Source organism: Gastrolobium bilobum, unplaced genomic scaffold (assembly GCF_033153095.1).
Source record: "Gastrolobium bilobum isolate Gb01-03AN ecotype WA unplaced genomic scaffold, APGP_CSIRO_Gbil_v1 utg184944, whole genome shotgun sequence".
In the NCBI taxonomy this organism is placed as follows: Eukaryota; Viridiplantae; Streptophyta; class Magnoliopsida; order Fabales; family Fabaceae; genus Gastrolobium; species Gastrolobium bilobum.
Window position 1 is genome coordinate 30,795 of NW_026899332.1, and position 14,661 is coordinate 45,455.

The 14,661-nt window shown below is 34.6% G+C and overlaps 1 protein-coding gene across 1 annotated transcript; it reads right to left on the bottom strand.

The window, feature by feature from the left end:
* Positions 1-6,420: 6,420 nt before the first annotated feature.
* LOC133289714 (uncharacterized) lies at positions 6,421-7,594 on the bottom strand. Its single transcript, XM_061487710.1, has 2 exons — positions 7,582-7,594; positions 6,421-7,094 (listed from the first exon to the last, which is right to left on the bottom strand). The coding sequence occupies exons 1-2, from the start codon at positions 7,592-7,594 to the stop codon at positions 6,421-6,423; spliced, it is 687 nt and encodes a 228-aa protein (XP_061343694.1).
* Positions 7,595-14,661: the final 7,067 nt, after the last annotated feature.

A 14,661-nucleotide genomic window follows, 5' to 3' on the forward strand; every position in this document is an offset into this window, starting at 1 on the left:
AGACACCTCATTAAGACTGCACGGACTCTTCTTATTCACATGCATGTCCCTCTTCACTTTTGGGCCGATGTAGTCCTTGCCTCTTCTTTTCTCATCAACCGTATGCCTTCATCTGTGCTTGACAATGCCATTCCTTATCACTTATTGCTTCCAGATGCTCCTCTCTATCCTCTATCCCCACATGTCTTTGGTTGTACCTGTTTTGTTCATGATCTCACCCCTGGTAATGACAAGTTAACATCCAAAGCTTTTAAATGTATTTTTCTTGGTTATTCTCGTCTTCAAAAGGGTTATCGTTGTTATTCTCTAGATCTTATGTGTTACTTAGTTTCCGCTGATGTCACTTTTCTTGATCAACAACCCTTTCATTCTATCCCATCTCAGTTGACACTGGTTGATCATGTTCTTCCTGTCCCTTTTCTTGACTTGTCTTTGACAGCTGCAGGTACTTCTATTCCAGATAAGCAACCTCATGCTTCAATACCTGTGGACCGTCCACTTCTCTCTTATCAGCGTCGTAAAACTAATCTTTTAAATGTATTTTTCTTGGTTATTCTCGTCTTCAAAAGGGTTATCGTTGTTATTCTCTAGATCTTATGTGTTACTTAGTTTCCGCTGATGTCACTTTTCTTGATCAACAACCCTTTCATTCTATCCCATCTCAGTTGACACTGGTTGATCATGTTCTTCCTGTCCCTTTTCTTGACTTGTCTTTGACAGCTGCAGGTACTTCTATTCCAGATAAGCAACCTCATGCTTCAATACCTGTGGACCGTCCACTTCTCACTTATCAGCGTCGTAAAACTGTGCCTCCTGTCGACTCGACTCCTGCTGACTTATTGCCCCCTGCAGTTGATTCTTCCCCTTCGGATCCTTCACCAGAGGCTCTTCCTATTGCTCAAAGAAAAGGTATACGTACTACTCGTAACCCTTATCCTCTTTATACCTTTTTGAGCTATGACATTCTTTCTTCACCTTATTTCACCTTTGTTTCTAGTTTTTCTTCTATTTCTATTCCTAAAACCACAGGTGAAGCACTTTCCCATCCAGGGTGGCGCCAAGCGATGCTTGATGAGATGACTGCACTTCATTCCAATGGCACTTGGGACCTTGTTTCTGCTCCTCCATAGAAGTTTATAGTTGGTTGTCGCTGGGTGTTTACTGTAAAAGTTGGACCTGATGGTCATGTTGATCGACTCAAGGCACGCCTAGTTGCCAAGGGTTTTACTCAAATCTTTGGCCTTGATTTTGGCGATACATTTTCTCCGGTCGCTAAGATGGCGTCAGTCCGCCTATTTCTTGCCCTTGCTGCTGTTCGTCACTGACAACTCCTTCAACTTGACATCAAAAATGCCTTTCTTCATGGTGATTTGCAAGAGGAAGTTTACATGGAGCAACCACCTGGTTTTGTTGCTCAGGGGGAGTCTGGAAAAGTGTGTCGTCTTCGAAAATCTTTATATGGTCTCAAGCAGTCTCCTCGAGCATGGTTCAGTCGCTTCAGTTCTGCCGTTCAGGCGTTTGGCTTAATCCGCAGTAAAGTTGATCATTATGTATTTTATAGGATTACATCTCCTGACAAGTGCATTGTTGTGCAATTTGTAATCAATTTAAATCTTCCACACAAATACGCAAGTGCACGTGTCACAAGTAATAAAGGGATGTGTGAGTCCAAGTATCGTTCCCACAGAGATAAGTGTCAAGTAATGATTATTTAGGTGAAGAAAGTGAGTAAAGTGATTGTTTATGATTGTTGGTTTTGTAAAATAAAAGACAACTAATAATAAGAAAACAAAAAAACTAAAATAATAGGTACTAAGATGATGGATGAGATATAGGTCAGGATCAATTTCCCTGATACAGCAATACTGATCTGATGCTTTAACAATGTTATATCGATGTTTAACTAGTAACTGAACACTAAGGTATGTTGGGGCTTTTGGCCAACTTAACATATATACCCAATAACTAATTCCCACATCTTTATGGTCAAACTAATCACTGATTTGTTCAAGTTCAAGTTCAAGGTTATGTAGTGTGAATGATCTCTCTATCCACAACTTAATTAAGTTAATTTAACTCGATTAATCCACACAATTCAACAAGGGTCTGGATTCGAAAACCTTTCGGCCCCAACCTCCTCAATATCACATATGTATCTCTCGACATGCACACATGAATAAGATTAAGCAAACTCGTTGAATAACTAATTAAACATTAACATAAACAAAGTTTAGGCATACATCTCAATGTTACAGCATAGGTACTTTATCACCTAACCTATGGAGCGATTTAGCTCATAATGGAATTAAATAAAACAGAGAAAAGAAAGAAAGAATTCATTGGAAAACAGAAAAGAAGTTGAAAACAATTGCTGTAGGAAGACGTCGTCACTGCCTTGCTCCAGCACTGCTCCAGCGCTGCTCTTCCTCTTCCAAGAACCTCACTATCTCCCTCTAAAACTCTCCCTCTAAAACTCTCCTCCTTGTTTCTGACCTTCTGAACCTTGAACCTCTCTAACTGTGTTTCGAACTGTGTTTCTCTCGTGAAGGAGCTCTTCTTAAATAGGAAAAATGGTTGGGCTTTTGGGCTTTAGGAGTTAAGAGTGAAGATTGTTGAATCTGGTTGCTGCAGCCTTATCTTATCCCTAAATTCTTGGGTTGTTTGCACTTGATTGGATAAGATCTTAATCTTCTTGATTATCTTGTGCCAATATTGTTGTTGACCGAACAAGAGTTTTGTTGTCGTTATTCTTTGGGATTTTGGGATAAGACTCAATCCTTGAAATCGTCCTTGATCCTTGGGATTTTCGGATTTTTTGGCACTTAATTGGATAAGATCTTTATCTTCTTGGTTTTCTTGTGCCAATGTTGTTGACCGAATCAAGGTTGTTGTCCTTGTTCTTTGGGAATTGGATAAGATTCAATCTTTGAATTTGTCTTTTGACCCTTGTGATTTCTGAACTAAATCTCCAGAAAATTCCTTTGCTTGCTGGTGTATTGTTGAAGAATAACTAACTTTTGAAATTCAAAAGTTTGGTTATCCCTTTGTCCACGCTGTCATGTTGTAGCGCTTGCTATATCATTACTTCGTCAGCTTCTCTGCTACAGCATTCCTACGTCAATTTTCCCTGCGAAGACAAACATTCAACAAGTCATCTTTTCTTACGCAAAATCAAGGTATATTGTCTTATTTTCCATACTTAGTCATCTCAAAGCACTTAATCATAAATATACAATAATTAGCTCAAATATCATGCAAAATGGCTAACTTATATGGAATTTATGCAACAAATTCATCATAAAAATAAAAAATTAACTCTCATATGGGAGAGTTATCACACTCCAAACTCAAAACGTTGCTCGTCCCCGAGTAACAAAGAAGAAATTGATTGATTGGTCTGCATAAATTTGGCGGCATAATTGCAGCAATGACTATTACTGAGATGAGCAGTTCTGATGTAGCATTCCAACAGCAATGTACACGTGAGAGTTATCTTTCAACCTTATCTTACACTTCAACTTTGGGACCCTTGTTAGCTTTACTTCTCTTAGCTTTCTGCTTCTAAAGTATTGAGTGTGTGTGTAAAGAACTTCCTTGTTGGCTTAATCCACTTGAGAGCATCAAACTAAGAATCATAAGACTTAGTTGATGTATCCATACTTTGCCAAACTTGAATCAAAACCTATGTGTAGAGAATTGAAGGAACGAGTGTCCACCTTGCTTGCTTTTCTTTTAACTTGGGCTCCCTCTTTTATTTTTTGTGAGTTTGCTCATATGCATTGGCACTTATTTTATTTTTGTCTTTTTGACTTGATTTTTCTTTTTGTGAGGGGCTTTCTTTTCACTTGTGCTTTTGCACTTGCTTTAGCTCGGCTTCTTTCACCCTTATAGCCTTCAAGACTTACTCATATGGTAAGATTCAAATCCATCAAACCTTGAATCCTAAGTCCTCATCCGCAATCAACTCTTTCGGCTTCTTTTGCTTTCAAGTTCATTCTTTGTGCTTGCATGTTCAATCACTCCAGTTGCTTTCTTCTTTGATCATGACAGCCTCCAATTCACGCCTCCATTGCTTTGCAAGTTCAAGTTGAAAAACACTTACTCTCACTCATTCGTAACTACTGCCATCCTGCTACAGGAAAAGGGATCATAACATCATAGCTAATGATGCAATCTGTTTCACCTTATTGATGCAACATTAGTTTCTAACTTCTTGTTACCCTTATCGAGGCTATTCCTCCAACTCTTTTTCTTAATTTCATGCTGTAACATATACCTAACTTTTTTATTCATACAAAACAGAAATTAAATTTACCGAATCTAACTATCTAATTAGCAAACATGTTCCTCTTTTTCATTAATTTTCTAAGTGATGCAGGGGATTACATATGTAGCAAAAAAGAAAAATAAAATAGCAATACAACCTAGATATTTTTCTTCTAAATCAAAACTATTACAAGTTATGATCTAGTCTTCATCTTGCTCTTCTTGGTCCGAGGGGTTGTCTTCTATATTTTCGTCTTTTTGCTCAACCTCCTCTTCCCCTTCTTCTTCTTTTTCTTCTTCATCATCACTCCCTTGCTGCATCGGCATTGCTGCATCTGAGGCTAGAGGTGCATAGTTGAGGAACCCCAACTGGCCTAAAATGAATTTGTCCATTTCTTTTAACTTGTTCATCACAAGATTCCTTGTCTCCAGTTGGTCTTTCTCTATTTTATCCAGCCTCTTATCAATCCTCTCCCATGATTCAGCACCTTCAGCAGGTGGTGCTGTGTCATCAATTTTCTGAGGAGTTGCAGTAACACCGCCTTATGCTAACTCTTCAGCATTTTTTGATATTCTCTTTGCAGCAGCAGGGGAGATTTCTCCATTCATTTTGATTTTCTCCTCTTCCTCTCCCATTGGCACTTTGGCTTGCCTGCATAAATGAGTTATCAAACCTGGAAACCACAAATAACCACTGTCAGCCTTGGCACAAGCCAAGATTTCAGAATGAATAATTCGGCCTACGTTAATAGGCCTTCCATCCAACAGACAACAGAGCAGAACTGCTCTATCCTTTGATACCGTCTCAGTGTGAGACGTGGGCATCAGTCTATTTTTCAGAAAATGATACCACACTCTAGCTTCAGGCTTGAGTGTGGTTCTTGAAAAGGACATATGTTGTTGGGGTGTCACGGTCCACTCGGTCCCTGTCCTATAGCATTCTTCCAGCACTTCTTGTAACTTTTCTTGTTCGGATGTGTTCTTCCAGTCATAAAACTCGTCTACAACTTTGGGTAGATCGTAAATCTTTCTGATAGTTGCAGCACTGAATGGTACAACCCTCCCTCTCACTTCCATCTTCGAAGGTCTTCCTTGGGGCATGTTGGCATAGAACTCTCGGACGATGGGGAGTACACCATCTTACTCATGTAGACAAAAAGTCTTCCACTGGCGAGCCTCGATGATGACCGAAATATAGGAAGGGTATGAATTAGAGTCAAGAGATTCCTTGACAAAGCCCTTGTTTGGTGATGGTGTCCGCTTGAGCATGATCTCATGCCTTTGCATTGCTCGCTCAGTGGAGAAAGAGGGGACCGGTTCTGATTGAGAGCTGCTCCCACTGGGTCTTGCCCTAATTTTTCCACTTCGGGTGCTTGGGGTCTCCATTGCTCCACTCCAAACTCAGTTTGGTTGCCTCGGGTGAAAGAAAGAAAAGAGGTTGGGGGGACTCCAAACTCAAGCCTTTGCTGTGGCTTGAGTTCTTGCAAGACTGTTCTTGGAGATGAAGTTGGAAGAGAGAAAAAAAAAATTTACTCAAAAAAAATTGAACACACGATAATGGGGGTAGAAAATATGGAACCTGGCTTTTATATTGGGTAGAAAAAGACACAGGGGGTCACAACGGTTCATTGTTGATGGATGGATGAATTTGGACGGTGCTGTATCAGGATCTGACAGCTGTGTCGTTTCATCTCTTCCTTGAATTTTAATCGTTGAATTGTTACAGCATCAGGGATGATGTGGCAGCTTCTGATTAAATTACCGTTGGGCTTGCTGTACATCTCCTTGACTTTAATTGCCGCGTCTGAATGAGGCCCAATGCTTGCTTGGCCCGATTCTTTTATTCTAACCCAAATGATGTGGGTATGCCTGATTTTTCCACAACCTTGTGCTGTAGCCTGGTTCCTGATTTTTATTTTTAATGGGCATCAACATCATTTTTCTCCCTGCAAAACATCTTAAAAATAAAATTAAAAATTAAAAGAACATGAAACTAATTTATCCTAATTCTTAATACTTGAAAATACGAAATTGCAATAATTTAAAATACTGAAATTAAAATTCATTTAAATTAAAAAATCCCTAATTAAATTTTGGGCTGCCTCCCAAGAGCGCTTGTGTTATAGTCTTCAGCCTGACTTCTTCTCTTTGAACTCAACTCGGCTCAGTCAAGGAGATAATAGTTGTCTCCTTGACATTTTGATCTCCCCAATAGTGCTTCAGCCTTTGTCCATTAACCTTAAACGTGCTCCCATCTTTTTCATTCGTAAATTCAATAGCTCCATGGGGATACACATGTGCAACCTTAAAAGGTCCTGTCCACCTTGATTTAAGCTTGCCTGGAAAGAGCTTGAGCCTTGAGTTAAATAGAAGGACTTGCTGACCTTGCTCAAATACCCTTGGAAGGATCTTGTTATCATGCCATTTCTTCATATTTTCCTTGTAAAGTTTGGCATTTTCATATGCATTCATTCTGAATTCTTCCAGTTCATTTAGCTGTAGCATTCTTTTCTGTCCAGCTGCTTGTTCATCCAAATTCAGCTTTGATATATCCCAGTATGCCTTATGTTCTAACTCAACGACAATTTTGTATGGGGATGCACCTAATGTTGTTTTATAGGCAGTCCTATATGCCCATAATGAGTCATCCAATCTGAATGACCAGTCCTTCCTCGAAGGATTTACCACCTTCTCCAAGATCCTTTTGATTTCTCTATTGGACACTTCAACTTGCCCACTGGTCTGGGAGTGGTATGCTGTAGCAATCTTGTGCTTTACTCCATATTTAGTCAGAAGGTGTTCAAATTGCTTGCTGCAGAAATGGCTTCCTTCATCAATTATTCAATGAGCACATGAATAATTGACTGATCGCTTAATTGAGAAAGAAAGAAGCCATTCTTGTTCTTGCCAAAGAGATGTACAGAGAGAGAGAGAGAGATTTGTAGACAGAAAGAGAAAGAAAGTTTACTTCAGGGGAGATGAAGTGGTAATTTATACAATTTACACCTCACTTATGCGTTCATTAGCTGGATTTTTTAAAAATAAGATTGAAATTTGATTTGATTTGATTTGTTTTGTTTTGTTTTTCAACATAATATTATTCTGATTTTTTTTATTACCGTTACAATGACTAACAATTAGGATTCTTTATTGACAATTAAATGTTTATAAAAAGGAATCTTTTATGTTTCTTTATTCAAAAGGGAAAGAATCAAAATATGCATTTATTATACCCAACAAAAATTTGCAAAAAAAGTTTTGTATCCCTACCGACGCTGGAGTGCGAAAGCATGGGGAGCGAACGGGATTAGATACCCTGGTAGTCCATGCCGTAAACGATGAGTGTTCGCCCTTGGTCTACGTGGATCAGGGGCCCAGCTAACGCGTGAAACACTCCGCCTGGGGAGTACGGTCGCAAGACCGAAACTCAAAGGAATTGACGGGGGCCTGCACAAGCGGTGGACACTGTTGTCTTCTTTTCTTGTTTTAATTAACAATATAACATTAATTTGTCACTTTTATTTCTATAATTTTTTTTATTAATTTCAATAGCCTTTTCATTACGCTTAATTTCCATATAAATTAAATTTAAAATTAAGGATATTATATATGGTAATTTAATAATCTATCTATATCTTAATATATATATATATATATATATATATATATATATTTAAATTTAACATAAAATTATTGATTAAACGAAAAAAAAAGTTAACAATATAAAAATATATATATAGTTAATAAATTGAAATTTGAAATTTAATTGAAAAAAATTAAGAAATAAAATATTTATACTTGAAAAAAAAATAAAATAAAACTTAACTTAAAAGAAGAATATAAAAAGATAAAAAATTTACATACAAGTATTTTTAAGAAAATGTTTAATATAAACGTTTTAAATATATATGTATAATCAACTTGAAAAAATATAAATTAAAAGAGAACAAAATTATTTCAAAGTATAATTAATTCAAAATAATTTAAATTTTAAAATTTAATAAAATTGAAAATGACAAATATTATACGGTTAAAAAAAACTAGAAAAATTTAATCACTATAAAAATGTAAATTTTAATTTAATGCATATGAAAGAAATTAAAATTTTACTCTTTTGATTTAAGAGCATAATTAACACAAAAATTCTACATAAAATAAGGACATAAAACAGAATGATTTTCTGGTAACGGATATATATAAAAAAATTGCTTATTTTAAAAATTCACTCAGGGTATACTTTACTAATATTCACTCAAGTAAACAAAAAAAGCATATTAGTATATCACGAAATAAAATTGGCAGAATTATGAATTAGTAGGATTTTGTCATTTCAAAAAAATAAAATTAGATATTTTTCAGTTATTACGGTCTTTTTTTTTTTTGGTAATCAGTAGTTACAGTCTTTGTTTTTGAAGAATTATACATCCAACTCATTAACTTTATCTATATCTTAATATATATATATATATATATATATATATATCATAAATTTAAATTTAATATAAAATTATTGATTAAACGAAAAAAAATTAAAATTATAAAAATATATATATAGTTGATAAATTGAAATTTAGAATTTAATTGAAAAAAATTAAGAAGTGACATATTTATACTTTAAAAGAAAATAAAATAAAAACTTAACTTAAAAGAATAATATAAAAAGATAAAAATTTTCCATACAAGTATTTTTAAGAAAATATTTAATATAAACCTTTTAAATATATATGTATAATCAATTTAAAATATATATAAAAATTATAAATTAAAAGAGAACAAAATTATTTTTTAAAAGTATGTATAATTAATACAAAACAATTTAAATTTTAAATTTTAAAATTAAATAACAAAATTGAAAATGACAAATATTATTCGGTTAAAAAAAGTAGAAAAATGTAATCAATATAAATATGTAAATTTTAATTTAATGCATATGAAAGAAATTAAATTTTTACTCTTTTGATGTAAGAGCATAATTAACACAAAATATTTACCGGTGATTGTGATTTTTGAAGAATTATACATCCAACCATTAAATTTTATAGATACTTAATAATTGATTTTTTTGGAACATATAATGTCATAAAAATTTATATAATATTTTACCAAAAAAATTGTAAGGACTTATAGAGATAAAATAGCATTAATATAGTTTATTTTTAATACCAATTTTTTATTAAAAATATATATATTATGTCAATATTCATATAAATATTATATTTCTTCTTAATATAGAGTGTCTTCGTGATAAAAGAATAATATAGCATGATGTAGTGTTACAATCTTGTCAGTGTGATAAAATCATTCTTTTGAAACTTTGCTGATGTGTCATTATTTCCTTCTATATCCACTCTCTGTTCACACTTGAAACCATTTTCATTGTTTTCTTTTTTAGTAATTTTTCAAATTTGAATTTTGAACTTGATAAGTGATAAAAAAAAGTTCAGCAATCAATGTTTCCTACTACTTTCTGTGTGGAAAATCGTTAAGCCTATAAATAATACTATTATTATGCCTATTGGGTAAAAAATATTTAATATTTAAAATTCAAACTTTCTAAATTTGAATTTAGAACTTGATAGGTGGTAAAACAATTCAACATTCAATGTTTTCCTTACTTCTGCATGAAAAATTGTTTAGCATATTATTAATATTTATTAATATTATATCTATTGAGCTTAATTATTATACCTATTAGGATCAATTAATTTCGGTTTTACAAAAAATTAAATAAACTAAACATTATTTTATCTGAAGCTTTAAAAAATAAATTTTATCGAAACTTACTTTAATTTTCCAGGATACTTTTTCGGTACGCATTTATACCGACTAGCAGAACTGGTATCTGCACTTTTCTTCCGAAAAGCAACTTTCAACATTCTTAATCACTTACCATAATTATTAAAGCCTCTTAATAATTATTAGGGTCAATTATGGAATCATTTCCTATTTTCACATAATTTATTAATTAAATACCTTAATTAACGGTGCGGGTTCTTACAGTCACCGTCTTGTATGATGCCACATACTCAGGCTTACCGTCAAAGTGGAACAACACATACATATTAAAAGCCATTGCACATAAGGCTCAACAACATTTCAAATACCAAAGCATGTAAACACATCATGCATATAAACCATTCCCCCATGGGGTATGGTGGAACCACACAATGGCTAAACCGAGGACATGAAAGCTTACCTTGCAAGCTAACTATCCAATGCCAAGAGTCCACACAAACTCAAAATCCACACACAGCAGAATCACAATCTGTTTTGGACCAGCAATCATATCAACAACCATAGTTCATAAGCACATACATAAAGACAATGCTTCTCTTTTACGTTTCATGTCTTAAGGCTTCTCACAAAGCCACAAGCCCTTAATCACTTGATTCTGACTTAGTTTAATTATTACAGAAGTCCCACTTCATCAAACTAGGATCCACAAACCCATAACACAGTTCTGTATGAACTGTACCGTTACTGTTCTCGAAAACCCAGAATATCTGGATATTCGTCGGGGGCATATCCGGATATCAATATCTTGATATCTGACTGGCAATATCTGTATATCAATATCCGGATATTTCGAACTCCATCCAGATATCGATATCCGGATATCCATATCCGGATATCAATATCCGGATATTTTTAACCCAATATCCGGATATTTCGCGGCAGAACTCAGATTCTGCATTTCGCGAGATATCAATCCAAAAGTTCGACTTTTACCGATTACAGAAGCCTAAACATGCATTTCTAGGTGTGTTTAAGCTTACCCAACCTCAAGTTATTAACTTTAGTTCATTACATGCATCAATGTTCCATTTTTAACTAAAGAAACTCAAGAACAAAGGTGGTGATCATACCCCAAGCTCAAACAGAGATGGATGATGCTCTTGGAGCTCTCAAGTCAGCTCCAAGGTTCTGTCTCTCAAGGTACACGAAAATGTTGATCAAAGGTTGGTCTTTTCTCACCAAAAATGGCTTCTTGAACCACAATGGTTCCTTCAACTCTCCTCATGAAAACAGCCCCAAACCTCACCAAATAGAGGCTCAACAACAGAAGCAAGGCTGCCTCACACACTTACAAGTCACTCCACTAAGTGTTTACAAGATTAAGAAGGAAGAAATCAAATAAAAGGTGACAACTTGGTGGCTTTCTCAAGAGGGGAAGGCATGAACAGGGAAGAGGCTGACCACAGCTCAAAGACTCACGTAGAAATCAGATTATGGCCTAGGGTTAAGTGCCAAAAGTTGTATTTATAGCCGGTTCAAACTTAATCGCACTGTATTAGCGCTAAATGCTACGCTTAGCATTTTAATCCCAAACCTTGGAATCTGAACCTACTCAATTTTCTAATATTTATCATTTTTTATTTTATTTTTCGCAGCACCTTTTCGATACGCATTTTTCCATAACCAATATCAGTTCTGGCACCAATTCTCACTATTTTATCAGTTATGGCAAACAATTTTTTTTATTTTTTATTCTCAAGACTTTTGTAAAGAACCAATTCAATTCAAAAGTTTAAGCTGGTGAGTGAGAGCTTTTTAATGATTATACTATTCTCTAACACGCCCCCTCACACGAAAGCCCATTGAACTTGAAGTGTGGACAATGCACAAACTCACTTACCTGTGCTAAGAAAATTCCACAAGAGAAAGTGGGGGCAGTGAGAATCGATTCCGGAACACGATGCTCTGGTATTATATAAAGAATCAATTCAACCCAAAAGCTTAAGCTGGTACTATGTGAGAGCTTTTTAATGATTTTTACTATTCTATCTTATAACTTCAACTCAAGAAATCTGTAAAATAACTCTCTTTGTTACCCAATGTTAATACCTCAAAATCTTTCCTCCACTGATCAATTGGGTCTCTTACTAGTCAATAGAGCAGAACATAGCTTTTGTCTATCACTGTCTGTGATGGCTTGATTGTTACATTCTACTCCCAACCATTACCTTCAAACTTCGCCTTTCATTTTCAAGCTCACATTTTTGTTCTCCACGCCTCAAGATTAACAGTACCCCGTGCCGACTATCCTTCTCTTCAAAATCTTGTGCTTCATAATGCTCCACGTGTCGAAATCATGTTGCCACTGGAAACTTCTCCAAGGGACTTTGTGTAAAAGGCAAATGCAATGCAGGTCACATGATGTGGGAGGGGCTCTCACAATCACCTGCAAACTTGAATTATATGAAAGAAACGACAACGTAGATGTCATTTTCCACAGGGTAGGACATCTCTTTATCAGTACCACACTAAGATTTTACAATCTAACATGCATAGTAAATTCCCTTCTTGTTCCTAAATTTTTCCTGGACAGGATTTGATTTGTATCAATAACAGAGTAAATCTGCATGAAGTATGATAAAAGTACAGTTATTCTAAACCAAAGGGTGTTGGTTCAACCGGTACATATTTGATTTTTTATTTCGTTTAAGCAAAATTTTGGGTTCAAGATCACGTGAATGCAAAAAATTCACTTTGAGAAAATTAGCTCCGCCAGGGTGTGGATATTCTGACTCGAACGAGATTGTCTCGTGTAAAAGGTACATGTGATTTATCCAAAATTGTAAAGAACCAATTCAACCTAAAAGTTTAAGCTATTAGGTGAGATTATATTAATGATTTTATATATCTCAATACATCCCCTCACACACGCTCCACTGGACTTGCGTGAAGTGTGGATAATGCACAAGACCTGTGCGAAGAAAGAAATTCCACTAGAAAGAAAATGGGAGTCAGAATCGAATCCGGTACACCGAGATTCCGATATTATGAAAAGAATCAATTCAACCCAAAAATTTAAGCTATTGGATGAGACTATATTAATAGTTTTATATATCTCAATAAAAATAAAATAAAAGTTTTTTTGATTATCAAAGTGCTGCTCTAATATCAACCGTACACCATATATTTTGGAGTTAAAACTCATTGAGTCATGTTAAACACAGCTGCAACTCCAACGGTCATGAAAGAAGCATTATTTACAAAACTAGGTTAATCATGTGCATGAGAAGAAGTACCAACGCCTGCATTAGTTGTAAGCATTTAAGAAACGAATTAGTAGAACTGATTTTGAAATTATCAAACCGAACCCGGACACTAGAACCGATAATATGTATTTGATATTTTGTTGACTGTATAAACAAAAAGCAGGAACGAGAGAATGGTAGAATTAACATTCTCATTATCTGTGCAAAATGTTGTAATAACTAATCACGCCTATCCAAGCAAATGCCGGATGTAGGTAAGTTTGAAAGAATGAACTACGATTTTCTAATGTTACTCACTAGCACGGGAGACGTGTGTGTCTATATATATATATATATATATATATATATATATATATATATATATTAATAATAAAATAAAATCACTCTTATAAGTCACTGAGTTTGGTCTAGTGGTGAGGGCTTTGAGTATGTTGTATTAGGTTGTGTGTTCAATTCTCAATTATATCTAAAAATATCCATTAAACTTAATTTCCCAGGATTGGGGACTAATTGGAGTAAGAAATTAAAAAACTTTCTACACAATTTTATCCATGCTATATTTTTTAGAAAAGATTGTTTTGTAAATTTGAAACCCTAACATTTCAATCACAAATGAATAACTTTATCAATACATCAAACTCGCATTATAGAGAATATAAAAATTATTAAATATGTATCAAAATATAGTCATTTAATTTAAAATGATATAATATTGTATCCATGATAAATATTTTTCTCTAAATTATTATAATAAAACTCCTAACTATTTATATAAAATTTATTGGTTTTACTTCTATATTTTACTCTTTTCTAAAATGAATCTCTGACGAGTGAAAGACAAGCCCCAAGTTGAAAATAAATGAATGTTCTCTCTCTTCTCTTCTTTCTCTTTCGGTAAATATTTCAATTGAATCATAGTTTTGTGATTAGTTCGATATAGGTAGGTTCAGGAGTAAGGCTTTAAACGCTTTGCAAAGGTGATACTATAGAAAATCAAACACATGCTTTTATCCTCACCTACTCAGCTCTCATGAGCCAACTGAGCTATTATGTTTGATTTATCTCTCTTTGTGTTTATATGCATGTGTGGTGGTGCAACAAACTCTATCTCCTGGGAGACAACCTGCAAGCCTAACCTCTGACTCTACATTTGCCTTTCCCTTTCGCCTTTAATTTCTCTTTTTGGCTTGCAGGGGGTAATTTCTTGACTTTCCATACACTTTGGCTTTGCTCTTTTACCTTGAAACTTACTTACGGGGCTTATGGCTCTCCATTCCCCCACATAGTATCCTCTCTCTCTCTCTCACACACACACACACAAACACACATGCACGCAATATATTATATATCACCAAAGAATCAAACCATCAAGAAATAACCTTCCTACATTGAA